The sequence below is a fragment of the Staurois parvus genome, unplaced genomic scaffold, assembly GCF_062004578.1.
Source record: "Staurois parvus isolate SC_StPar_1 unplaced genomic scaffold, SC_StPar_1.0 ptg000160l, whole genome shotgun sequence".
Lineage (NCBI taxonomy): Eukaryota > Metazoa > Chordata > Amphibia > Anura > Ranidae > Staurois > Staurois parvus.
This window is the reverse complement of record NW_028317956.1, coordinates 1,751,998-1,779,933: the sequence shown is the minus strand read 5'-3', so window position 1 is coordinate 1,779,933 and position 27,936 is coordinate 1,751,998. Positions and strand designations below refer to the sequence as shown.

Below are 27,936 nucleotides of genomic sequence, written 5' to 3'. Positions count from 1 at the left end.
GGGATATCTGCGGAACAGTACATAAGGGATACACCAGCGGCAGTTTATCAGTTCCTGAGACCAACGCAGAGAACCCAAGATGGCCAGATGTCTTGTTTTGGGACTGGCAGTGACATGCAGTAAGCACACAATTTCCTTTTTATTTTATCTATTGCATTGTTTACCAAAAATTGTTTTACATGCCAAATCTGGAGAAGTCAGTCTGGCCATTCTTTTTCTGTTTTTAACAATCTTTTAAAAGCTACTGAACATATACCACCAGACTATTAGATCAGAGCATGATGTGAAATCTCAGAACAGAACTGGTAGCTTTTGCCACCTAAACTTCAGCTACCAAATCAGTTGAGTATGGTCCTATACATACTAATGTAGTGTTAAGGATTAGGTTAAAGTAGAACTAAAGGGAAAACTTTCTTTGCCATCTGTGTCCCATGGGGGAGATTTCCCTTCACTTCCTGTTCCATAGCCATAACAGAAAGTGTGAGATAATCACTCCAAAGTTAGAGAATCACTGTCTGTCACCACAGTCACCAGAACTAGTGTAATCAATGGAATAATTTCTTTCTATCTCTGTTTTTGTGACAACTCAAAATATGGGATTTTCTTCATTTTTACTCTTGGTGATTATGGTAAACAGGATAAATAGAGAGGGTGATTCCTTTTAACGGGGGCACAGACAACAATAAAAACCTGAGCAGTGTTCTACAGTATTTACTATCAAAAACTAAACAAAAAGTTTTGATTTTTAATTATGTTTATCATTGTAAGCAAAGATTTTTGTTTTTTTATTCATCCATTTCCTTCCTATCACAGCCTCGCTAGGGTCTTCAGTCCACTATGGTCAGGAGGTAGAAATTATGAGGATGTACTGTATCTGAAGGCAGCCATGGAGTATGTTTTTTTTCACACACCATACCTGAATCAACCATATGGTTAAAAAGGTGCTACAGTGACACCCTTCTGGTCATGGTGTGAAACAGGAATGAGATATGTTGTCAGTACACAGACAAGCTTGCTTCAAAGTGCAAAGCTCTTCTTTATCACATGATCACATAGAAAGACAACATTTGGGGACTGTTCCAGCACTCATCCTCCAATGACTAATGAAAGGTCCCTGTGCAGCTCCAAAACATTGTCTATGTGATGATGCAATAAAAGCTCACTTTGAAACAAGCTTGTTGGTGTGCTGTCTGGAGTAAATGACACACACAGCCCTCTAGAACAGCCTTTCTCAACCAGGGTGCCTTGAAGTTTCTTCAGGGGTGCCTTGTCAAAATGTCTAAAAATTGCCCAAAACTTATATACAAGCCAGTGGGTGGAACAAGCCCACCTTTTATTTACATAAAGCCACAGGTTTTCATTGTGCACCATTATGACCTTCTAGCCGCCGTGCGTCCTGACAACCAACGACATCATCAGTTGATAAGAAGGATGTCAGCTGCCTGCACAGCATCCTGGTTTGATCTTCCCCTGCCCCTCTCCATCAGTGCTGGGGTCACATTAGCTCAGCGATGGAGAAAAACTGAGGGAGAAGAGAAATACTGGAATACTAGTCAGTACCAGTGTGCAAAAGTGTATTTGCTTTGGAAGAATAAGTAATCTCTAATGTTGGGTGTCCTACATGTGTGGATGTTGCTGCATTATATAAAACAATTAGAATAGTTTTTTACATTTTAGAATGGGGTGTCTTTTTAAAATTATGGACAGTCTTGAGGCACCCCATTTTAGAATAATTTTTAAGGGTGCCTCGGGACTGTCCATAATTTTAAAGGGTGCCTTGACTGAAAAAAAGTTGAGAAACACTGCTCTAGAATCCTATCTTCATGCTCTTGTAGATACATGTCCTTCTCTGATTGGCATGGAAAAGTAGGGTTATTAGCAATGAAACTTGATAATCCTCCCACTCAAGGTACATCAAAAGCCCAATACACAGGGCGACAGCATCGGAGTGAATTCACTGTAGGTAACATAGCATCACTCCCCTATGGAAGCCAGGTAAGATCACAATTATTTAAATATGTTAGTCTATTTTTTATTGCAGTATGTATTATTTAAAAAACAATGTAATTGCCTTGTATTTTTTTTTATTTCGGCATAGTTATACATTAAAGATTAGGTTAGGGTTAGGATTTCACTTTAGTGAGATTCTGCTTCATTTCTTGTTCTTTCTGTAAGGTGGGGGGAATCTCCCAAGTGGGGCCACAGACAGCAATATAACCATGTCAGATATTCAAATTTTTACATTTTTTAAACAAAAAAAATAATTTTCTTGCGTTCCATCAGAAATAGTCTTTTTCATTCAATTCTGTTCCATTTCTGTTTTATGTATGTGCATGTATGTTTCCCTATTGATAATCTCATCTTGTTTTGCAGTCATTGCACTGGTCACCAGCACACCTGCAGATTTTGATGAAATGATTAAAGTGACCACCATCGTTTATGGCCTAGCTAACTTCTCTGATTATGGCTGCCACTGTGGAGCCAACACTAAAGGAAGACCTGTGGATACTATTGATTGGTAATTCTCATATATTTTTGGATCAATTAATCTGTTATGGGGCCTATTTGTAAAAACTGAAAACAGAAGGTTCTCCAGAAAATATACTTTGTGACCATCCACATTCCTTGATTCATTTGACCAATAAGTAAAATACAAAACCTAATTGGTTGTTATGGGTACGTTCTACTCTTTTGTGGAGCATTTCTGTTTTCTCTACTCCAGTTTTCATAAAAGGTTCCTCAAGATAAGTACAATGTTCTTTTTTTTATCTGTATACAATGTAACTTGAGCCATGTAATTCGTAAGGGTCATTCCACCAAACAAAATATTTTAGTTAAGTCGGAAGCCAGGTTAGTTGTATCCGTGCTTGGCTTCCTATACATGATGTCTTTGATATCCCTCCTATAATTCTTGGCTTTGTTCCTGTCCACCTTGATGCGCTGAGTGATCCCACCTACTTTTGTGTGTTCTAGCTCCTCCTGTTACAATCATTTGAATATAAATATATAATAAAGATAAGGTCCAACAGGTAGAAAGCAACTCCTAGGAAGTGGGTATAGCAGGTGTGCATAACTGGGAACCCAAGTGCAGAACTTTTTGATGACTGATGATGTAAAAGTGACCTCATTATAATGCTGCATTTATATGTTGCTAAATAAATGAAGCTGCAAGCTGATAAAACATGAATGAAATTATAGTCAGCTTGCTGCTGTGATTATATATTCATTAACTAACATGCCCACATTACTTGGAGTTACTTTGATCTAAGTCAATAAACTTTAACGAGTGTGTTGTCAATCGGTACAGTGGTACCAGTAACACAATCTCTGTGCAGAAGATATCAAAGTGGTTTGGTAAGTCAAACGGGCATTTTTGCACACTGAGCTGCTCTGGACAATAACACTGACTTTTCTTGACCTGTATTTGATCATAGTAGACATGAAAAGTGATCACACTCATGACCTATGTAATAAATATGTACTTTCTAGGTGCTGCCATGAACAGGCCTGCTGCCACAACGAGGCAGAAATGAGAGCATGCAACCCTGTGACTCAGACTTACCGCTTCTATACTGAAGAGGAACAGAAGGTTAAATGCAGTAAGTGTCCCAGACGATACTAAGACATCACTCTACAGTGTATCCAGAAAGTATTCACAACGCTTAACTTTTGCCACATTTTGTTATGTTACAGCCTTATTCCAAAATAGATTAAATTCATTTTTTTCCTCAACATTCTACAAACAATACTTCATAATGACAACATGAAAGAAGTTAATTTTGAAATCTTTGCAATTTATTAAAAATAAAAAACTAAAAGAACACATGTACATAAGTATTCACAGCCTTTGCCATGACACTCAAAATTGAGCTCTGGTGCATCCTGTTCCCACTGATCATCCTTGAGATGTTTCCCCAACTTGATTGGAGTCCACCTGTGGGAAATTCAGTTGATTGGACATTATTAGGAAAGGCATAAACCTGTCTATATAAGGTCCCACAGTTAACAGTGCATGTCAGAGCACAAACCAAGCCATGAAGTCCAAGGAATTCTCCATAGACCTCTGAGACAGCATTGTATCAAGGCACAGATCTGGGGAAGGGTACTGAAAATTTTCTGCAGCATTGAAGGTTCCAATGAGTACAGACAGCGGCCTCCATCATCAAGAAGTCTGGAACCATCAGGAATCTTCCTAGAGCAGGCCGACCAATCAAAGTGAGCGATTGAGGGAGAAGGGCCTTAGAGAGGGAGGTAACCAAGCACCCAATGGTCACTCTGAAAGAGCTCCAGTGTTTCTGTGTGTAGAGAGCAGAACCTTCCAGAAGAACAACCATCTCTGCAGCAATCCACCAATCAGGCCTGCATGGTAGAGTGGCCAGATGGAAGCCACGCCTTCGTAAAAGGCAAATGGCAACCCGCCTGGAGTTTGCCAAAAGGCACCTGAGGGACTATCAAACTATGAGAAACAAAACTCTCTGGTCTGATGAAACAAAGATTGAACTCTTTGGCTTGAATGCCAAGCGTCATGTCTGGAGGAAACCAGGCACCGCTCACCGCCTGGCCAATACCATCCCTACAGTGAAGAATGGTGCTAAAGGTGCTTCAACAAAGTTTTGAGCAAAGGCTGTAAATACTTATGTACATGGTTTTTTTTTGGTTTTTATTTTTAATAAATTGCAAAGATTTCAAAATTAACTTCTTTCACATTGTCATTATGGGGTATTGTTTGTAGAATGTTGAGGAAAAAATTTATTTGATCCATTTTGGAATAAGGCTGTAATATAACAAAATGTGGCAAAAGTTCAACGCTGTGAATACTTTCTGGATGCACTGTATAAAGCTGGTTAGACTATGCTTAGCAATTTCAACTACTTTCAACTTTTGATCACAAGAATCAAGTAAACTCAGACAACCTACCTTGGTTTATATATTTATGAATAATATAGTCCTTATAGTCACACAATATTAATTTACCCCGACTTTGATAGGAAGCACTTGGCATATGTTCCTGAAATGGAAATACTGTATGTCTGTGCTCCAATCCAAATAGCTTTAAACAGATTTTTCTGTCCGATGGCAAGCCCCTCCAGCATTAAGGGTCCAATTCCTTATACAGAGCTTCATGGCAATGTGCAAGGGTCAGGGTGGCATAGCTTCTTACATTTTTTACAGCCTTTGAGCCACATAAACCAGTTAGAATGCTGGTAGAAAGCTGAAATGTGTCCTGGGCCAGGACACATTGCTAAAAAAGTGAATAATATATATATTACTTATATGTTATAGGTAAAATCTGAAAATGTTAACTGTGCCTAATCAGTACCCTAATGTACTGTTTGAATTTCTCCTCAAAAGAGCAGGGCACTTCCTGGTATGTGAGTGTACCTAGGCACTCCTGTGTCCACACTCTCGTGTATATTTGCAGTGCAAGATCTCAGGAACTGCTGCTTCTGACTGCTAGTCTAAGCAGAATTGGAGTGCAATTTGGTGATTTTAGTGCTGTGTTGCCCACTATTATCCTTACTGGAGGCTCTGAAATAAGGAAGCAAAGCCCTTCATCTACCATCATGGTTGCTCTCATTTAGAGATACAGTGCAGAACGTGGCATGGTAGTTAAGTTGGTAATTGAAAAAAATCAGCTGCAGGGAGAGCAGATATTACTGCTGACTAGTCCTTTGCTCTCTGCCTGCCTTTTTTGGAAACAATATCCAGAGTTAAAGATGTGTTCCAGGCTTGGACCAAATAATTATGTATATACCAGGGGTAGGCAACCTTAACCCCTTGGCGCTGGCACCTCCTGGCCCTTTAAGGGTTTCAGAAGCCGGGAGGTGGGTGGGGTTTTATGGTCATGTGACCGCCATGGTTCATTGTCATGGCGGTCACATGATCGGGAAAGGTCCCGATCACAAGAGGAGATCGGGACCTTTCCTTGAGTACCAGACATGTGTGCTGGGAGCGCGCAGGGCACGAGCTCTCAGCATGTTTTTTTTTTAATTGCACGCAAATGTGCGGCCGCTTGGCATCAAGGCCCAGACGCAGAGAGGCCGCACAATTGCGTGCGCTCAGCGTGAAGAGGTTAAAGAGGTGAAGATCTACCTGAACAACATAGGAGAAGTCAAATATCACCGGGCACAGTGTCACCGCCTCACACCTGGTTTAAACGTCTAATTTCTGTACTAACATGTCATAGTCGTGTGCATTGCATGCATTTAAATCAGATGGTGAGGAGGCAACATATCACTTCCTCACCACCAGTCAAATACACTTAGGTTTCTTTCCAGAGGAGCAGCAGTGCCTGCTACACTTGTGAATTAGCCCTTAGTTGCATCTGGCACCAGTATCCTTAAGACTCCTTCACATGTAAAGTTGGGGGTTGGTAAATCCCTGCGGTGGAGTCATGTTTTTACCGCCTCAAATCCTTACCCCCTTTAGCTGCTGAGGCAGCAGGCAGAAGGTGTAAACATGCCACCGCAGGAATCAAACCTGTTGCTTTTGGTGGGTGCTACCACCTGCCAATTGGGAATCATTAAAAAAATTGGGGCCATTCTCCAAGCGCTCCGCAACTTCTGTGGGGTCCAAGGAGTTAAAGCAACACAATACTGCCTGTTTTAATCCCTTGTTTGCTATTCTGCAGGGCACTTGCAGAATGGCCTCATTCACTTGAATGGGTCATGCTTGGCAGGTGCTACAACCACCATCCATGCCAGGGTGTATAACTCCTGCTGCGGGTGCAACATGTGTACACCCCTGGACACTGCAGATAAAGGGGGTGCGGTTGGGGGGGTAAAAACACATCTTAACTATAGGGTTTTACCACCCCCCAAACTGCAAATGTAAATGAACCCTTACTGTCCTGAAGGCTAAAAGGTTGCGTTCACAATGATGTGCTGGGGTTTACCTGCACCGTGGGTGCAACGCAGTGCATCTGCAACTTTCCTGGGTTAGCTGCACTTTGCCATAGACTTCTATTATATCTTGCAGGTGTGGTGCACTTTCTGAAAGCACACTAAAACTCTTGTATTCAGGAGTTTCAGTGTGCTTTCAAAAAGTGCACAGGATGTGAACTCCAATACAATGTCTCCTTGCTGCAGTGCTGTTCCTGATTCCTTTCACATGTGTAATTTGTCTGTGCTCACCTAACCTATCCTATAGGTGAACAAAGACAAACCACACATGTGAAAGGAAGCAGGAACAGCACTGCAGCAAGGAGACATCGTATTGGAGTTCACATCCTGGCTTGTGAGATATCTGATCCTGGCATGACATGGAAATCTCTTTATATTCCTATGCTAGTTAACCACTTCCCGACCGGCCGTTGTATATAAACGGCCAGATGGTGGCAGTGCAGGGTCGGGTGGCAGTTTATAAACGGCCTCCCCGCACCCTGCTTGTGCGCACTCCCTGGGAGCGCGCAGCACCGCGATCCGGTGCCCACTGTGTCCTCCGGACACAGTGAAACACCGATCGTCGAACGGAACCTCTGTACGAGGTCCCAATCATGTGATCACTGATTGGCCAATCAGTGATCACATGCAAAGTAGTAAGCAAGATGTCACTTGTGACATCATTGCTTACTACGTGTGAAATCTGTGAATGATCACAGAGGTCACATGGTACAAGGCTATTCACAACAGCCTTGTACCATGTGACAAGCTGTGACCAATCACAGCTCACTCAATACTTCTCAATGACTGCAAGAATGCAGACAGAGAGAAAGAGAAATGATTGATTTTACATCCTATATAGGTGTAAAAGCTATCAGTGTAAAAAAAAAAAAAAAAAATCTTCATCACCCCCCACAAGTAGTACAGTGTCACCATGGTGACACTGTACTGCTAGGGTGGCAGTAGGTAAAAAAAAAAATAAATAAAAAAAATTATAAAAAAAAATAAAAATGTAAAAAAAAATGTTTAAAAATTATAATTTTTAGTTATGAACTAATTTTGGATTTTTTTTTTTTACTAAAAAGATAACAGAATAAATTTTGGCCAAGATTTATGATGAAATATTATTTATTTGCAAAATTTTATTAAAAAAAAACTTTTTTTCAAAATTTTTGGAGTTTTTAATTTACATAGCAAAAAAAAAAAAAATTCCCAGCGGTGAATAAGTACCACCAAAATAAAGCTTTATCTGTCTCAAAAAAATGGTAAAAAATTAATTTGGGTACACTGTTGCATGACTGCGCAATTGTCATTCAAAGTGTGATAGCGCTGAAAGCTGAAAATTGCCCTGGTGAGGAAGGGGGTAAAAGTGTTCGGTTTGGAAGTGGTTAAGACCCCCTATAATTAAAGGGTCTCTGCTTCTGGTAAGCCTCCATTTATTCACATGGTGGTGGTGCACATATTGGTGAACAATTGTATGGATTAGGATTCACAGCATTCATTTCACATTCACAGAACTGGAAAACGGCTTCACTATTGATTGTGTAGCATTGCATTTACAGGGACGTTATTGTTTTCTGGACTATACATCACTATTTATTAGTTTTTTTCACTGATTTGATTATTTTACATAGACATGAGTGATTTCACAATGGATATATGTGAAAAGTTTAGTTTGTAACATTGTTATACAAAATTTAATTTATTAATGGTTATGTGAAGAGAGGATATCCTCTTTAATATTTGCAGCTTTGTATAGTTAAAGAACTGGGAATTTGCGCAGTTTGACTTGTTTATATACTTAGTTACATTGGTCCAAGCTGGATCAATGTAACTGTGCAAAAATATCTATACCTGAAATTCTTCTTTAACCTTTTCACACCGGCCGAATGCAAATGTGCGGCCTCCCAGCGTCTGGGCCTAGACGCTGAGCAGTCGCACATTTGCATTCTATTAAAAAAGGACATATGTGCCAAGAGTGCACGCCCTGCACGCTCCCAACACACATGTCCGGTACTCACGGAAAGGTCCCGATCTCCTGTTTTGATCAGGACCTTTCCCGATCATGTGACGGCTGTGGCGGCTGTGGCGGCCGTGATGGCGGTCACATGACCCTAAACCCCGCCCCCCAGCTTCTGAAACTCTTAACGGCGTGAAGGGGTTAAGTTCCTCTTTAACTGTGGTGTAGTCAGGGTGCTGTCTGAATTACAAGATTACCTGAATAGAATTACAAATCAATTTGGCAGATAAACCAATTCTCAAATATATGTTTCAGCTGTGTTTAGCCTTTGCCTGGAGTCCGATGGGACTGCTTCAGTGACACACCACAATAAATGTCCACTGGTTATTGGTTGCGAGTTCCAGTATATTTTCTGTAAACTCTTTCACCATACTGTATTCAGCAGGTGATGCTGCTTTTCATGTGACACTTCTATATTTCTGTCCACAGTGAAAGCTCGTGATCGCTGTGAGAAGATGGTCTGTGAATGTGATGAAAAAGCTGCAAATTGTTTCCGGAAGGAGCTGGAAAATTACAATGTAAATTTCCGAAACTTCTCAGCCCTTGGAGTGTGCAAAGGGGCAAGGCCTTTCTGTTAGTGAAAACACCACATATGTGCTCACTGTAACAATGAAGACATATTGCTTGCTTAGTAGACTTAGCTATTGTGTTAGTCCAGAGAGCAGAAAGGAAACAAAATTAAATATTCCCTCCATGGGCTTTATATTGTATCGTGTTGTAAAGGACAGTAAGCTATGATGGGCCCTTCATCAACTGTCATTCACGGCTGATCATATGCCGAATGCTTATTATGATAACTCTAGTACATGATGATGCTCACTAGGATTCTCTCATACTGGCTGGACACTATACTATAAGAACCAACCAGACATCATCATCCTTCAAAAGTAGAGTGTAATGTCAAATGTGACCGAAAAGGGAACTATTACTGCTCTTTACACATAGGAATTAAGGCATATATTGATATAGACTATTATGCAGCAATAGCAGCCTACACACTTTTCAATTGATGAGTTTCTTTTAAGTGCTGTAGAAAGTAGAAGCTCAATTGAACATTAATTTGACTCCAGATAAAGACATTTTACCCTCAGCAGCAAACTGCAGAAAAGACCCTTGCTCTAACCCCCCCCCCCCCACCACCACCCTTTCCCAAGTCAGAGCTATAGCTTTTCAATCAGCAGGGAGTATGAGTTGTATTTATTGGAGATCTATATGTCTGACACAGCAGAGGGCATGTCAGATCTGTGCAGGGAGACCACTGCTTCCATACCTAGAACAAGTGTCCTTCTAAGCAGCATGCTGGTAGGGTTCATACTTTTCTGTGTTTTGAGATGTGCTGGATTCCAATGGTTGTGTATGTATAGGCTTTGGTGATGGAAATAGGTTTCTGGGCACTAGGACAGACTTTTACTGAAATCTGGGACTGGAGTAAGCATTGCTGTGGAGATTTGGGTGGCTTAGGGATGTAGTTTATTTTTCCTTAGATTTATTCTGGGAGTATTAGGGTTGTGAGATAGCAGCAGTATATGCATATGGAGTAGATTTAGGAAAAAGGGAGAAAATGCCCTATAGAATAGAAGCTGCTACAGTTTTTACAAATAGGCCTCATAGTTAACACAACCTTGCAAACTGCTGTAAAAAATATAACATTCTGATTTATGAGGAAAATGTACATTGCTGTAAAAACAAATAATTCCATTTGTAACCACACAATAAGAAGAGAGACTTTTTCCAGCCTGGCCTATGGCCTTGTACCCAATCAGTACATTTGGAATTAGTGACATCAGGAAGGAACAATGTGCACATTAATTTGTAGGCCACAAAATAACCACCTCTTGCCTTGGTTGTGAACACAAACCCTGTAAAATCTGGATATAATCACAAATAAACTGCTCTGTACATATTTGTTTTTCATAACTACAAACTTGCCTGAAAAGCCCAGCATTACGGAATATTTTCAGACTCCAAATAACTGGCCTAGTTATGTACTTGGAAAACTCTGGTCTTATTGGAATTTTAAATTAAAAGCTTAATTAAAACATACAGGTGTGGCTATACTTTCTGTTTGGGTAATTTGAATTGAATATGGTTCTAATTAGTCCATTCACACTTGAGCAACTTGCCATGCGACTTTGGGGTCCAAAGTCGCATGACAAGTCACACCCCATGTTTCCCAATGAGTAGCATTCAAATCTGTGTGACTTCCTGCACTACTGCAGTTTTAGTCCAGTGAATATAAAGTTGGATCAAAGTCACACTGGAAATCACGCGACTTGGAGGCACGCTAATGTGAATGGAGCCTTAATGAAAGGGGTATCATTAGGCTGAGTGGGAACCTGCCTAAGCTAAGCTTCACCTAACATATGGGGTCATTGACATTATTTTAAATATTGTATGATCTAAGCCATCTCACCCCTTACTTTAGCTTTTAGACTGACCTAGAGACCTGAAAAGGTGTAGGACATAAAATCTGATTGGTCACTGAGGTTTTTTTTGCAAATAATGCATCATTATTGCTCTTCATTATATTCAGCAAAACTGTTTGTACACTATAAAGCCAAACATTTGTAGACACCTGACCATCACAACTAAGAGCTTACAGGAAACCCTATTTCAACACCATGGGCATTAATATGAAGTTGACCCCCCTATGCAGCTATAACAGGCTCTGCTATTCTGGGAAGGCTGATGTTGGATGTTGGAGTGTGTCTGTGGCAATCTGTGTTATTAAGCCAAAAAGGTGTTTGTAAGGTCAACCACTGAGAAGAACCGAATTGAAAGTGGTGTTCTAAATTCATCCCAAAGGTGTCCAGTATGGTTGAAATCAGGGCTCTGTTTAGGCCACTTGAGACCCTCCCCACCAAACGTATGAAACCATGTCTTTATAGAGTTGACTTTGTGCAATGGGGCACTGTCATGCTGGAAGGGCCTTCCCCAAATTATTGCCAAAAGGGTGGAAGCAAACAATTGTCAATAAGAGGTGTCCACTTTTAGCCATCTGATGTATTTATTTACAGTGAAACTCCAGGTTTGAGAAACAATTCCTGCTAGTTTAAACATGTACATCTCAAGGATTTTAACAAGTTTAAAGTTCATATCTAGTCTATTTTTTATAGAATTGGAATGGTTAGGACCTCTGCCAGATTTTAATTGCTGCTATTGTGTCCATAGGGGACGTTTTTGTGCCATCTTGTCACCATTCTCTCAAATGGAGACACATACAGGAGTGTAGTAAAGGCAGGAAGAATTAGAACCTCTTTCAGGTTTTTATTTCTTTGTCCCCATTGTGTAGTTAACCTTACTGGGACAAGTGAAGGGCAGGGACAGAGGAAGCATTAAAACCTAATAGAGTTTGTAGCCCACTGTTTCAAGTTGTATTTTAAATAAAGTAGTACTGTACGTACCAGGGGGTCCTCGTCAAACATCTGCCTTTCTAAAGGGGTGCCTAACTTAACACTAGACATAGCATTAAAGAAGATCTAAAGCAAATCAATAAAATTTCTTAAAAGTTGTATAAGTATAGAATTAATGTGTAACTGAAATACCAGTGTTGAGACGCAACAATTCTCTGATGCTAAACATAGATAACAAATAATGAGACTAAATAAACTTTCCATTTAATCCAGTTTATTGTTTATTCTTTTTATTTGATTTAAGCTTTATTAAATAATACATTTTGCCAAAAGATATATTACTCAGCAGTTTAAAGGTTTCTGTACATGATCTTCAGCTGATAATGGTGTCCCACCATCAGTAACAATAACCAGTCAAAGCACTGTAAGGAATATACCAGTATACCCTTGCAATGCTTCATGGCTAAGAGAAAGCAAACAATATAGAGTTGGTGCATGATACATAGTGAGCTATGCTGTAGAGAAAATGGTATATTACATAACTATATAGTGGAGGGACTTCAACTTCAAGGAGGTAGAAGGTCATTAAACTAAAACTGTGAATAGTGACTCTCCAGCTATACCTGTAGCTGAACAATGGTAATTGAAAAGAACTCTGAAATTTACTATACGAGCTAGACGTTTTATACTTTGTAGTTTTACAGGCCATACATTTGTTAACATCTGGTCATCCCACCTTATTATAAGCTTGTTGGACATCCCATTTCAAAACTATTAATATGGAGCTGGCCCAACCTTAGCAGCTATAACAGCCTTCACACAATTGCTTGAGTATGCCCTTGTCAATTTGTGCACATTCAGCCAGAAGAACATATAGTATTGTAAGGTTAGGTACTGATGTTAAAACAAGAAGACCTGGCTTGTGGTCTGTGTTCCAATTCACCTGAAAGGTGTTTTGTAGAACGAAGATCAGGGATTGCGCAGCACCCTTAAATTCCTCCACACCAAACTCATCAAACCATATATATGTGGACTTGAAATAGACATAAAAGGACTATTCCCAAACTGTTAAGGGTGGAAGTTTACAGTCGATCTAAAATATCTTTACATACTAAAGCATTAGCAGTACCCTTTACTGAAAAAGCGGAATGCAATCATTTAAAATACTTTTGGCCATATTATGTATAAAAGGCCAAAAGAGCCTTTTTGATGTTTCATGGAATATGTTGTTTGAATTTTGAATGGTAACTTATGGTGTAGTGTACACTCAAACTGACCTCCAACTGATCTCAAATGCCCATGCACACAAACCTCCTATGTAACTAGGTAGCATACATACCACACATTATGGTTATGCAAAGATAAACCGAGATGTATGAAGTGCATCAACCACTCACAACTTTTCTTCTAAGCAATCCAGCTGAACAGATGTATCACTGGTTGCTGAGTTTCTGCACTTTGCTTCACCTCTCTGCATGGAAGATGCACAGGCTGTGCCTCTCTGCACCTCACTAAGCCAGAAAGTGTGATATTGATCATTTGCGTATGACTTTGACGTTATATAGTTAAACACTGCTCTGCTTATTTTGTGAAGAGTGAAGCAACCTAGTTAACTGGGTTGGTGACATTTGAATCTGCTTCCTAGTAACAAAATAGGTTTTTGTACAACTTGCAAATGTGTTTTCACTCTGCCAAAGCTTGCAGGGAACAGATGGCTTGCTTCCATAAAAGGAAATGTAGGTCCAAGCTGTTCTATAGAAGCTGCCCACCGCATCAAAACTGGTGCATGAACCTTCATAAAAGTCCTGGAGTGGGAGATGTTTTATATCTCAGTACTAAAAATATAATTTAAGGATTTCCAGGTGCAGAATGAATCTATGTATGCTAATAGTTAAGAATCACAAAAACCTAATGACAAGCAGTCTCTGTCTTACATTCATTATATTGACGCAACTTCACAGCATAAAAACATATTACTGTTAGTGGTAGTTCCATCAAAACAAAATTTGCTTCCAAAGAGTCCAACTTCTATTTGCAGTATAAGTTTATTCCTCAGGCTTACCCGATAGTCTGTATGGCAAACCTGCTTCTTCATTTTTTGATATATTTTATCCCACAGCTCTTCTCTAGACCCGCCAGAGAAAGAATGGGATGCAAGTTCATAAAAAAATCCATCACAGTACAAAATAAAAATCCAATAAACAGATCTCCAGCTTTTAAGGTAGGTACAATAACTATTTGGGAGAAAAAAGACTGAGAATGAAAGGTCTGTACATGCAACTTCCTCACTGTGGGGAAAGGTGATACCATTCAGTGCTCAGTCACATTTACTGCCAATATTTGTACTGAAGGTTTACAACCAGGCATTTCTAGACACTTAAGACTTAACATTAAATGTAAATCTTAAAGGAAACCTATGCTGAAAGAATATAGGGGGTGTCATTAGTCTATAAATTCTGGCTACCTAGCAGTCATACCAATCCTCTGCAGTACTTTCAGGGCCACTGAACATGCCTGCAGCCAGGGAAGTTTAACGTCTGTATTGGCACATATTTGTTCCAGGTCAATAGCTCAGTAAATATTGCAGCCATTAGATCAGCATAAGAGTCCGGTAAATAGCATTTCAGAGGGAATGGTCAGCAATGGCAGAAACAAGATTTTTCTAAGCATTACGTTCCTATAAAAGGGGTTTTCAGAAGAAAATTTATTGCTGCCCAATTTGGATTCTAGTAACTCAGTCATCACATTTGCGGCTCCATAGTTTTTTTTTTTTTTTAGAAAATCAGGAGCCAAAATTGCCGAATTCAAAAGTAGGGTCACTTATTGTGAATATTCTGCATGCCATTTATAATGGTACTGAATAATGTGGTCTTTATGCTTGGCTGGCGTTCAGCCATGAAAAGGGTCTCCCTGTTGTATGTAAGAGGGTTGTTGCAGGCTCCCAGTTGTGTTAATAAACAGGGAGTTTCAGAACATGGGGGTGGGACTTCAGGTATTTCCAAAATCTATACTGGTGCCAATTAGTCTCCTTTGTGCATTGTTGTGTAATCATAATTCTTGAGAAGAAATAATTCCTAGAAAGCATGGAAGGAATCTAATTTCAAACAAAAGAAGCCACTTTTGATTGTCATCAAGTTCCATCAACTTTGAGGCTTCAGTGGCTGCCTAACCGCAGTTTGAGAACTTGTTCTCTTCTCCATATTTAGTGATTTATCATGTCGATTTCAAGTCTTGTAGAACTAGAGTACACCAGCCGTTATAGAAAATCACCAGTTCTTTCCAATAAGTCTTCCCTGAATCCATTACCGACAAGATTGGCTGAAGTGAATACTTCGCCGGCTCAGCTTCTCAGGGTTGTTGGATGCCATGTGTGAAAATTCACGGAATATATCCAAATAAGTGGTGTCACCTGCAACGTAATGAGTGAAAATAAAAAAATGGCCAAATAAAATAAGACTAGAATTATCTTACTCAGAATGTCTCTATCTTAAAGCTGAAACCTTCACATTGCTAATTGCAACTCAAAATGTTATGAAATTGAAAACTCAGCTTAGAAAGAAAGTAATATATATCCATGCAGCTTTGTTCTTCAGACAGATGTAGCAAAGAGTTATGTGTTAGACCTTTAAGAAAACCTGACACGAAGAAGTACAGGCCAATTCACTTACATATCCATCTGTCTGAAAAATTTGGATCTGCAGTCGGGTCTCCACCCAGCTGGAACTGAACAGCTACATGGGGAGTTTCCTGGAGAATGTCCAAAAATGACACCCAAACCTTCCCAGCTAATACCTCTCACTTTAAAAAAGCAACATCTTTACGTCCCTGGTCTGCAGTGCCCCATACCATATGACTAAAAGTTAGCCCAGCAGTGCTTTGGAGAAACTATTTTTGCCATTTGTATGCCTGAAAGCTCTCTGCAATGGTCTATAGCTTATGACCCTTAGAGGTTAATTTATTAAAGGCAAATAGACTGTGCACTTTGCAAAATGAAATTGCAGTCTGTAAGAGCAGTTGCTCCAGAGCTTGGTAAATGAGTAGAAGCTCTGCTGACTTCCATCATCCAATCGTGTGCAAGCAAAAATGCTGTTCTTTTATTTTTCTTGCACGTGACTGGGCATTCTGTGCAAAGTGAAACTTTTCCTAATTTTATAACCTCTGGGTTAACTGCACTTGCAGAATGCAACAGCAAAGTGCACAGTCTATTTGCCTTTAGTAAATCAACCCCTTAGTTGGAGGAAGGAAAAAAAAATTATATATATATATACACATATACATACATACACACACACACACACACTATATTGCCAAAAGTATTGAGACACCGCTCCAAATGATTGGATTCAGGTGTTTCAATCACCTCCATGGCCACAGGTGTATAAAATCAAACACCTAGGCATGCAGACTGCTTCTGCAAACATTTGTGAAAGAATGGGTCACTCTCAGGAGCTCAGTGACTACAGGCGTGGTACTGTGATAGGTTGCCACTTGTGCAATAAGTCCATCCGTGAAATTTCCTTGCTACTAAATATTTCACAGTCAACTGTTAGTAGTATTATAACAAAGTGGAAGCAACTGGGAACAACAGCAACTCGGCCTCGAAGTGGTAGGCTATGCAAAATTACAGAGCGGGGTCAGCGCATTCTGAAGTGCACAGTGCGCAGAAGTCGCCAACTATCTGCAGAGTCAATAGCTAAAGACCTCCAAACTTTGTGTGGCCTTCAGATTAGCACAACAGTGCATAGAGAGTTTCATGGAATGGGTTTCCATAGCCAAGCAGCTGTATCCAAGCCTTACATCACCAAGTGCAATGCAAAGTGTTGGATGCAGCGGTGTAAAGCACGCCACCAGTGGACTCTAGAGCAGTGGAGATGTGTTCTCTGGAGTGACCAATCATGCTTCTCTGGCAATCCGATAAATGTGTCTGGGTTTGGCGATTGCCAGGAGAACGGTACTTGCCTGACTGCATTGTGCAAGTGTAAAGTTTGGTGGAGGGGGGATTATGGTGTGGGGTTGTTTTTCATGGATTGGGCTTGGCCCCTTAGGTCCAGTGAAGGGAACTCTTAAGGCTTCAGCATACAAAGACATTTTGGACAATTTCATGCTCCCAACTTTTTAGGAACAGTTTGGGGATGACCCCTTCCTGTTACAACATGACTGCACACCAGTGCACAAAGCAAGGTCCATAAAGAAATGGATGAGTGAGTTTGGGGTGGAGGAACTTGACTGGCCTGCACAGAGTCCTGACCTCAACCCAACAGAACACCTTTGGGATGAATTAGAGTGGAGGCTGCAAGCTGGGCCTTCTCTTCCAACATCAGTGCCTGACCTCACAAATGGCTCAGAGGGTGGACCAACTCAGTAATGAACCCTACGGACTAAGACTGGGATGCCATTAAAGGTCATGTGTGTGTAAAAGCAGGCATCCCAATACTTTTGGCAATATAGTGTGTGTGTGTGTGTGTGTGTGTGTGTGTGTGTGTGTGTGTGTGTGTGTGTATATGTATGTATGTATGTTAAATAAGGCTTTCTCAAAAACCAGCAATGGACCTTTACACTGTCTGCAAGACTTACCCAATTATCACTTTTTGCTTTGTTTCGTAAGATACAATCCAAAAGACAAACAAACAAAACCAGCGCTCCAATCCTCATGCAGACTAAAAGAAATTCAAAATGCCAGACGTAGAGGTGCTGCCCTTCAAAGATCGGGAAATCTGAACAATGGTGAAAAAAAGCAGACAAGGGCGCACTCTCATCGTGCATTACCGTGGTACACCACGTATTTATTAAATAGACAAATGGATATATACTCACAAACCAATGAAGAAAAAGGCAGAATATGTGGTCCGCCATAACAGTCACACAAATGCTGTGCCCCAAATAGGGATAAACTGACGCGTTTCGGGAGACGAACCCCCCCTTCCCGAAACACGTCAGTTTATCCCTATTTAGGGTACAGCATTTGTGTGACTGTTATTGCGGACCACATATTCTGCCTTTTTCTTCATTGGTTTGTGAGTATATATCCATTTGTCTATTTAATAAATACGTGGTGTACCACGGTAATGCACGATGAGAGTGCGCCCTTGTCTGCTTTTTTTCACCTTTGTTTCGTAAGATCCTGAGGTATTTAAAGGGGCTATAAACTAACTGAATGACATGACTGTATGGCATATCTGATGGTAGTGTTCCTAATGGTGACAACACAGAAGCACAAATGGGATTACTGTCACACTATAACAGGAAGTGCCTGAACAAGGATCGTTATGGCAGGATCACCAGGTATTAAACAAAAAACAAAACTATAATTATCTATGTAAGCCACTTATTCACAGAGTTACAGTCAAGCCACACATACTGTATGGATGAAGCTATTTCTGGTTTTGATATCTAGTCACAAAAATAAGAAATTGATTTGTCCTGTTGACCACATGCTTACATTTTACGACTCCTCCCATGGGGATCCAACACTTCCCCTGACTTACTTTGAGCAACAGTAAAGGGGACTTCACTGCTCCACTGGACAGTTAAGGGAGAAGATTTTGATATGGGTACACAATAAACATCAAAACACTCTGCATATCTCCCAAAGACTTTGAATGGTGAAAACAGTGTTAGTAAGTGTTGTCCATCATAGTAAATGTGTGCCCTTTTAGGTATAAGTACACTCTTGCACACTTTTTAGTTATACTGAGCTACAAATATTTGTGTTGTTTTTAGGTGTACTATGTTTTGTATACTTTAACATGTTTGTTTGTTTTTTTGATCAGAGGGTTTTAAACACTGGAATATACAATTTAATGTTATATTAAGTGCTGCTTTTTAGTAATGGATCTTGAAAACTGTTACAGTGGTCTTGTGTCTTTATGCAGTAGGTTTTGGTTACTTTTCACATTTGTTTAACCTGCACAATGTATGAAGATACCCGCATTAGGAGATCACAGTCTAGTCTTGCTCAAATTAGAACTGGGTGATGTTTGGGATGTCTATTTGGAAACTGTCAACTGCCAAGCTTCAAGTGGTGCTGACACTTACTAAAAAGACTACTAGCAGCTTGTCTAAAGTGACAGTCTGCACTCCCAATAAGAGCTGTGTTTAACATTCCCAAAAGGGAACTAAAGTTTTCTTTAAAGGCTTCAACTAAGCTGCTCATCACTTGCTGAAGGGTTCTCAAATCCTTTGCTGTACACACTGCTCCTGTACAAGGATAAAGCCTACATAAACAAGGCTTAAAGTGTTTTTTTTTATTATTTAATATATAATAAACATGTTATACTTACCTGCTCTGTAAAATTGTTTTGCACAGATAGGCTCCGAACCTCCTCTTCTAGGGTCCACTGCTGGTGCTCCTGGATCTTTCTCTTCTCTGGGTGCCCCCATAGGAAGCCAATTCCTATGGGGATACTTGTGTGCGTTCAATCCTCAGCCAGGCTGCATGCATCTATTGACACACACACACTGGCCCCACCTTTTTCTCAAGGGATTTGATTGACAACAGTAAGTGCCAGTGGCTCCCACTGCTGCCTCCATGTCCACTGAGAGAGAGCAGTGCTGCTGCGTTCGGGCATAGCGAACACAGGCCAAGGTAAGTATTTGGGGGGTAGGTGTTTTTTTTTTAGCTTAAATGCAGAGAATGCATCCAGGCAAATAACCTACTGCCTTTAAAACCAATTTAAAGGTATTCTTTCACCAGTAATGTTAGCAGAGAAGACTGTTATGAAGCAATGACAGTAAATAAATTCTAAGTGTGTGCAGCTTTACACAGAAATACTGACAATATTTATGATCATAGCCCCTCTTCCTAAATATATGTAATTAATCTGCTACTAAATTTCCTGGGTAGGGACTTGTGTTGCTAGGCAATTGCAGCACTTCAGGTGCAATCTGCTGAGATCAGATTGAGATGCTTCGAAAATCTACCTTTAAGAAAGGCTTCACATTTCCTTCCTCTTAGATTGATTTGGAGTCCCCATTGACTTATATGGGAAGAGAGGCAGTTCTGTTGTGGCAAACACCCATTTACACAAGCCGTACTTGGTTTTACGCCATTGAACCCAAAGTCCATGCTATCTTGATGGTTTCTCCATTAGGTCTTTGTGAGTGTTGCTGTGAACCTCTCCTGGAGTTGTAAAGAACCACTATATATGTCATACACTTCAGAAGTAGGCTATAGATTATGACAGGCAACACAGCCAAGCAGAAGAGAAAGAATAGAGTGTGCTGAGTGAGAAAGTTTAATAAAGCAAGACAAGAAAAGGCAATAAGGAGGCAAGCAGATCAGGAGAAGAGTTGGAGTATAATTTTATTAACAGTGCTTATAAGAAGGAGTAAAAACATCAGGGTTGCGTGAATGTGCGTGTTCTATAGCAACTATATCAACACACACCAAACACCTTTGCATTAAATTCTAAACTCATTGTTCCCAAGGGCTCCTGAACCTTATCCTCTTTATCTAGGGTCCATTCATGGTGTCCCATGGAGCCCTTGCTTGGAACAATGAGCTGAAATAAGTACAGAGATCATGACATATAATATTCACAGGAAACATTGAAAAGTTGACCAAGCAAAAATAAAGAGCACCACTCAAGGTGCAAGCAAGAAGTAAAAGGTGTATTATGCATTAGCCTATATACAGCAAGAGGGGTTCCCATTGTGCAGTTATCTATAGTCATCATGCGTATTTAACTCCCTGACGTCAATTTGGGGGCTCTGTCTCGGGACAGGGTACCATTTTCTCATGGATCAACGTCATTTTGATTTACAGAGATATGTACACTTTACAGGATCATACAACTGACGGGATGCACAGAAACATCTCAGGAGGGTTATTCTTTTATAGTTTGATGGCGTACGTGCTCCAGAACCGAAGCACCATAACCAGATGGCCAAATACAGGACTTTATAGGTCATCTTCAATAGAAGAAACCAGTTTCTGTGCACCACACATTTTGCTTTACTAGTAAATAGTAATACAAGCAGCTCTCATGTTACTGGTAGGCTTTACACACAATTGTCATAGGAGGGTAAAGATTTGGCCATGACAGTCCTTTAACAACTTTACAAGTGGCTGTAAATTCATGCTGAGTGCAAATCCTCAGCAAGACAATTAATATTATAAAAGTAGTCCAGATGTACACAAATTATCAAAAGATCATACAAAATAAATAAAAAATAATAATATTCTAAAAGTGAAAGTTTCACTAGGTTAAATTGCCAGACTCCATGGATTTTTATAGAAGTCTTGTATTTCAAGAGCCTTTGAAAACTGTTTACTGAAAGTGAAAAGAAGAATTGTTTTGCTGCAGAAATGGATTCTTGCTCCCTTGTGTGGAAGCAATGGTCTCCCTGCAGAGATCTGATGTGTTCCCTACTGAGCCAGACCTATAATTCTGCAATCAGCAAAGCTGATTGGAGAGCTCTAGCTCTGACTCAGGAGGGGGCATGTTGGACGGCTGCAGAAAGAGCACTGCTTCCACAGAATGCTCAAGGTTCCAACTCCACAACATGCTGGAATGGGACAGGCTTTTCAACTCAGGCTGTGGCTGGTTTCTAAAGAAAACAAACAGTAAGGCTTTGAACACCTTTTGTTTTAAAGCACCTGGAATGTTTTAAGCTGAAAGTTCAATTGGACATTAAAATAATATGCTATGGTAAATGGCACCAAATAAAATGTTTACCTCCTTTGCCTGCAGTGGAGAAGCAGCTAATAATATCCAACACCCTACCATTCTCTACCCTAACACAAGAAAGGTTTGGTGTATATTAGAAAGGAAAGTCGATTCATAGCAACTGATCTGTTTCAGTGAGGGCTGTTACAGCCAATACACCTTCCTTTCCAAAAGTGTTAAAATTTCAAGTCTGGTGTTTTTTTTATATACTTGCTAATTCCACATTCCATATTTGAAGGCAAAACAATTCAATTGATTGCAGCATTTGAATAAAATAAATACTCCTATTTGGGGTTTAGACACTTAAAAGGTTTCTCAGCAAAGAGAACATATTCATATCAGTCTAAACTTCGGCTTCCATTCCAATAACGTGTACCCATATATAATTGGTATATGTTATAGCTGGTAAATCTGCCAGGCTTAAGTTGGGGAAAGGGGCCCAGGCCTATAGCAACAGAACTCCCGGGGGGAAGGCTAAAGTAAAGCACGCTTCATTTTTAGTTAGGCCAGCAAGGATGGAACATAAGGAACCTAATATTCTTTATGTGCAGAGTATGCGCTTATTTCCTTTTCTATATAGACAAATAAAGGTCTGATCATTCCAGGGGTAAAATATAAAAATGTTCTCATTGAAATCTTGCCACAGAAGATGACATCTAATTAGCTGTTATGACTCCAGGTCTGGTAAATTTATCAATTTCAAATCACTATCTTAGGGAGAATTTTAGGCCTCATTCACATGTGTGCTGCCGCCTGTATACTGTGGAATGGTCGCTAGACTCTAGGTGAAGCGTGCAGGCAGCCAATCCAAGTATATCAGGATGCTGCGGCTGCATGGACACAGCTGCTTGTCCTAATGTAACAGGTGTGCATGTGAGTGGCCCCGAACGCACACTGTGTGTTCAGGGCCCGCTCACCCGCTACTTCATACCTGTCACATTAGCACAAGCGGTTGTGTTTGTGCAGCTGATACATCCTAACAGACTTAGGTAAGTTTCCTGCACGCAACACCTAGAGTCTGAAAAGCAGCCCATTCACAGTATTTCAGACATCAGCACCCATGTGAACCTGAGAATGAGGCCTAAGAGAAGATTCTATTACAGATCAGCTGCCAAATACAAACTACACATCATTGCAGCAGTCGGGATTGATCCAGATGAATACATTATATGGTAAAGGTAAATACAAACACTTCTGATGGAAACTTAAACCTGAACTCCAGGCAGACAAAAAACACCAATCTATACACTGAGAGAATATCCATCCTCCACCTGCTATGCAGGCATGTGTTTATTAAAAATTATTAAGTGTATTCTTAAGTGCAACTAGTGTTAGTACCTGATTATGACTTGGTATCAGCAGTCCTCTGTACAGCAGAGCTCAGAGAGGAAGAGAGAGAAGCAACATGTAACAATCAGTTGTGCTGCAATGCTCATGCTAACAAGGAAAGTGCTGATATAAGGAGAGAACATCGTGACAGACGACCTCATTAGTCTACTGCTTCTCCTTCACCGTTCAATCAAAGGATGAGACAGGGACAAGAACTAACTGTATTACGTAAGTGTAATTGAGACAAACTGCCTGTGCTGCATGGTAGGTGCTTGTAGATCTCAAGACTCAAAAGGACAGAAATATAAATCCTTTAGGAGGTAAAGAAGATCTTGCATTCTGTTTCAACTGTGTATTTAGCGGTTTGCCCGGGGTTCAGCTTTAAGATTTCTGCATTAGAAAATACTTTTTTTTTTCTTTTTATTAAAATGTCTCAGGTATGCAAAGTGCAATGTTTGAATCCATGGAAGAATTAGATAAGTTCCCATATTCTCCCTTCAGACACTTTAATAATAAGTTCCAGATTATTTTGTGTGCCTTTTGGTGCCATTTTTTTGCAGAAAAGATAACCAAAAACATAACAGACACAGAACATACATTAAAAAAATGCAATAAAAACATTAATTTCTGAAAGTATTTTCTCATAAGTCCAAATTACATTTGTGTTACACTGAAAATACAAACTTCCTAGTGAAAGCTTAAAAATAAAGCAAAAAAAAAAAAAGGTTTAAAGGAATACACTATTTGCAAATCCATTCTTATGACAAAGACACTGTAAGTAATATTAAGAATGTCCATGTGTTATACAGAATATGTATTTTGTTTCTTATGCCTAAAAACTAGCAAAGCAGTGCAGAGTTCTGATTGGCTCTGGCTAACTGGAGGCTCAGAGCGCAGTACAAAAAAGAAAATACAAAGTTTACCAGCAGATTCACAACATTCAACACAAACTAACAGTGTTTTCATAAAAAGAATATATCCTACAGGAAAAAAAGCAGCTCAAACCTTTAGGCAGCAGTATACGACTTGATTTAAACCGTCTCTCTTACATATATAGCATATAAGAAGGCAACACACTGCTGTGTGGTAAAATCCATAATAAATTATCATAATAAAAATAACACCTTCACTGAAGAAAAAACAGAAGTGAAAAGCAGTACAAAACAATTTTTTTTTTCACTTACAAAATTACATTTACACAAACAAAACATATATATGTAATCTCCAATACTGCTAGGAGGAAAAAGTGCACAAGTAGATAAGATTTTCCTTTACATAAAATGTACAACTTTTACCAGAAAAAATTTTGAGCATGGCGTCGAAAACGGTGATTTTTGTGTCATGGCAGGCTGTCATAGGCTAAAGCCTGTCACAAAGGTTCTTGATAAATGATAGACTGTAAACGCCTAGTAACAAATCCTGAGGCGAAGTGATAGTATTAAAATGGCCATATTGAAGGACCTCCAATAAAGTTAGCACCTTTTTAAAACTCCTTATAAGATCAAGTCCTGCTGGTTAATAGATGGTAGAAGAAGCCATGCTTCTCACTGGCAGTGCATTCTGGTGGTCTTCTGACCTTTCTGCTTGACACCAAGGGGTTTATTTACTAAAGCTGGAGAGTCCAAAATCAGACTCCCTTCTGCATAGAAACCAATCAGCTTCTAACCTCAGCTTGTTCAATGAAGCTTTGGCAATGAAACCTGGAAGCTGATTGGTTTCTATGCAGAAGGGAGTCTGATTTTGGACTCTCCAGCTTTAATAAATAAACCCCCAAATGTCATAAAACTCCAAACCATAATTGAATTAAATCTGGATGTTATAAAGGATATCCACCCCCTTATTCTGAGTTATATTCTGACCAATGTCCTTAATGCTTTTTACAGTGATAGTTATAATAATGTGGAACTCCTCATTAAGCATGTTATAGGCCTTTGGAGACTAATAACAAATATGGCTCCCATTCCCGCTTATTTAAATTATTTGGTGATTGTATGACTAGGAATTTATTGCATGTTCTCCAGAGAGCAATAAAATGATCTTAGCAATAATTCTGAAGGATGGAAATTTCTTTTCTGTGCTTATCTACGAGGGTGCTGAATGGCATCCATCACCCCAAAAAGACAGTATACTTGTGGACCTAAGGTGCATATTATTTATAGGTAGGGCTTCACTAAACCCTTAAGAGGTTGTGTAGATATTATAAAAGGTATGCCAGTTGATATCCAGATGCATTCAAATGTAAAAAGAAGGAAAGGTTTAGCATGCCATGGAAAACAAAGAACAGAAAACAAAGGTTTCACTTGCAGGCTAAGGAGTTACACATGAAAGGGTAATACACCTGTAGTAACTCCATGTTTTTGGATCTTTATGGCAGATTTGATGACCTAAGGCAAAACTATTAGCTTTGTACGTAATGTTTTATTCATGTATGGCGCACAGGCTATTGTAGAAAAGTTTTGCTAGTTGCCATGGGTAAAATATGGACCTGATGCCATCTTGTGCCCATACATATACTCCTATAATTCTTTTTTCTCCAAGACCCACAGATGACATTAAGGTTTGGTTTGGATGGCAGGCCGTATAGGCAAGAACTACCTAACATTTAGGCAACAAGAAAAATAATTTTCCACTATTATAGCAGATGCTTCAAAAACCTGTACAATTACCAAGATTCATAAAGCTGGCTATTTTTATTGCCATGCTTTACAATATAAAATTTGTTGAAAAGATGGAGTTACAGGGCAAGACCATGTCTTGATGAAGATTAATACCCAGATATTACATAACAGTCCTCTCTATGACCCCGACATCCTGATCTCTTCAGACAATGGAATTGCATAGCACTAGAGGTGACATAGAGATGCCCTAGGAAGCCTTTAGGGTTATAAATCCTGCACTGGGACTCAAATGGCAGACTTCCATGAGTATTTTTACCTCTTATACCCCTTCAGATTTAAGCTTATCCAAAGTGAAAGCTGAAACCCCTGAAGTCTGATACGCCAAACAAACAAGACATACTATGGATTCTCTTTGTGTTCTATATGGAAAGTGGTTCGGCCAGATACTGGAGTTGGTTTTTAATAACTATAATAAAATAGGCCAATAGGAACCAAAGAGGTCTATTAGATGAGGCTGGGAATATGGTTGGTTGCTACAAGCAAAAGCTTTGCTTTTCCATTGGTTGACTCTGGTTTTGATAAATTAGCTTTAGGGCATTAAACTTTTACACTTCTGAAACACGAAGGACCTCATGTGTCAGTGTCTGATGGCAGAACTGTTCTTGCTGCCAACAACAACTGAGCTGCCCCTTTCATTCTCCAATACTGACTGACATGGGTGACAGAACGAGTTCTTCCTCCAATTCTTCCAATCACATGGCCCTGAGAAGGAGTGAAGGAGAAACACACAGCAAAAGTTGTACAGTCACACACCACAAGAGTCAGAACATTTTGCTAGAGTGAGAGGGAGTGGAGCTCAACTTTGAAACTGCCTTGAAGAACACTAGCTCAACTTTAGGTCTCTAGTGCAAAGTGGGCAAATGAAAATAAAAAATCTCTTTGGTTGTCAAACACTTTTGGTTGTGACACCAACAGAGAGAGAAAAAGAGAGACTACAGTAGAAGGTTTTCTAGACTGCATTCTGTTACATCAATTGCCACGTGAAGGGACTCAAACTGGTACCCAATAGAGAGATTACCAAACCCTATTCCAAACATACACATCAGTGTACACTGATGTGTGGAATCAGCACAAAATGCTAGAGAAATTTAAAGGGGCTCTGTCATGAATGCCTTTACTTGCCTGTAAAGCAGCTTCAACACTACTGTGGCAGCACTGACCAGTCTCTGACTCAGAGGGGTATTCTATCCTTCAATATTTATTCAGCTGCAATGCCATAGGCCTAACATGTGGCAGGAGAGAAGACACTGCTATGTGCTTTTTTACCACCTAGATATACAGTATATACACCTCTATAAATGGGTAACCATGACACAAACTCTAAGGCAGTACACAAAATTACTATTTTCTGTTTCCTGTTTTCCCTATAGAGGCAGAAGGAACTGCAAGAGACTGCATCAAATCAGGAGGAACAGCAGCAAACTGACAAGCCTTCCAAAAGTTGGTGCCAGTGGTAGAGGTATAAAAACACAAGGAAGTAGCTGTCCAGCCTAGACGAAAACAGTCATCTAATTTCAAAGGCGAACTATAAAAACCATAGCAATGACAGCCAATCAAATGCCTAAAACAATGATCAGCCATCCATCAAGGGACGGACCTGACCACACCAGGAGCGCCAGTTGAAAAGGAGGGTTCCAGAGTACCCCATGATGCCCCCAAATTGCTTATGAAACTTCTAACTTTCTGAGAGCAGGAAGATAGGCAAGCCCACACCCCCACACCTTTCTTATGGCAATGCATGTCAATAGATTACTCAGGGACAGCGTCAGGGTACTGCATCATGAGTTACCAGTTGGGATTATGTCAGTGCTCTCAGTACCAGGAAGGTGCAATAATCCTAAGGCTATTGGGGTTCTGGGGCCCAGTTTTGTACTGGCCAGCATCAGTTGGTTTCTTCTTCAAATTGAACTTCAGAATTAAATACATGTTTACTTTAATTGTGTTTTCTGTGGATTATTAAGCAGCTGACAAATGTGAACCACAGTGACAAAAAACATAAACTTTCAG

General features: G+C 39.9%; 2 protein-coding genes and 1 long non-coding RNA gene across 3 annotated transcripts in view; 2 read left to right on the top strand and 1 right to left on the bottom strand.

Moving 5' to 3' along the window:
* Positions 1 to 12,526, top strand: LOC149463071 (phospholipase A2 homolog otoconin-22-like). Its single transcript, XM_089675960.1, has 4 exons — positions 1 to 119; positions 2,374 to 2,518; positions 3,490 to 3,599; positions 9,331 to 12,526. Exons 1-4 carry the CDS (start codon positions 80 to 82, stop codon positions 9,477 to 9,479), a joined length of 444 nt encoding a protein of 147 aa, XP_089532086.1. The 5' UTR covers positions 1 to 79; the 3' UTR covers positions 9,480 to 12,526.
* Positions 12,512 to 27,936, bottom strand: part of ACAP3 (ArfGAP with coiled-coil, ankyrin repeat and PH domains 3) — a 273,705-nt gene continuing 258,280 nt past the window's right edge. The window contains exon 26 of the mRNA XM_089675961.1: positions 12,512 to 15,663. Within this exon, the coding sequence (XP_089532087.1) occupies positions 15,557 to 15,663 (107 nt within the window). The 3' untranslated portion in view covers positions 12,512 to 15,556. The remainder of the gene's footprint in view (positions 15,664 to 27,936) is intronic.
* LOC149463070 (uncharacterized) lies at positions 14,372 to 27,866 on the top strand. Its single transcript, XR_016312522.1, has 2 exons — positions 14,372 to 14,475; positions 27,300 to 27,866. It is a non-coding gene; the product is annotated as an uncharacterized LOC149463070 (long non-coding RNA).

What these genes read in the sequence shown, in the direction of transcription:
- LOC149463071 (XM_089675960.1), top strand. Translation starts at nt 80, where the DNA reads ATGGCCAGATGTCTTGTTTTGGGACTGGCAGTGACATGCA. An exon ending in GGGACTGGCAGTGACATGCA is followed by an intron (nt 120 to 2,373) that starts GTAAGCACACAA and finishes CTTGTTTTGCAG; the next exon opens with TCATTGCACTGGTCACCAGC. An exon ending in GGAACAGAAGGTTAAATGCA is followed by an intron (nt 3,600 to 9,330) that starts GTAAGTGTCCCA and finishes TTCTGTCCACAG; the next exon opens with TGAAAGCTCGTGATCGCTGT.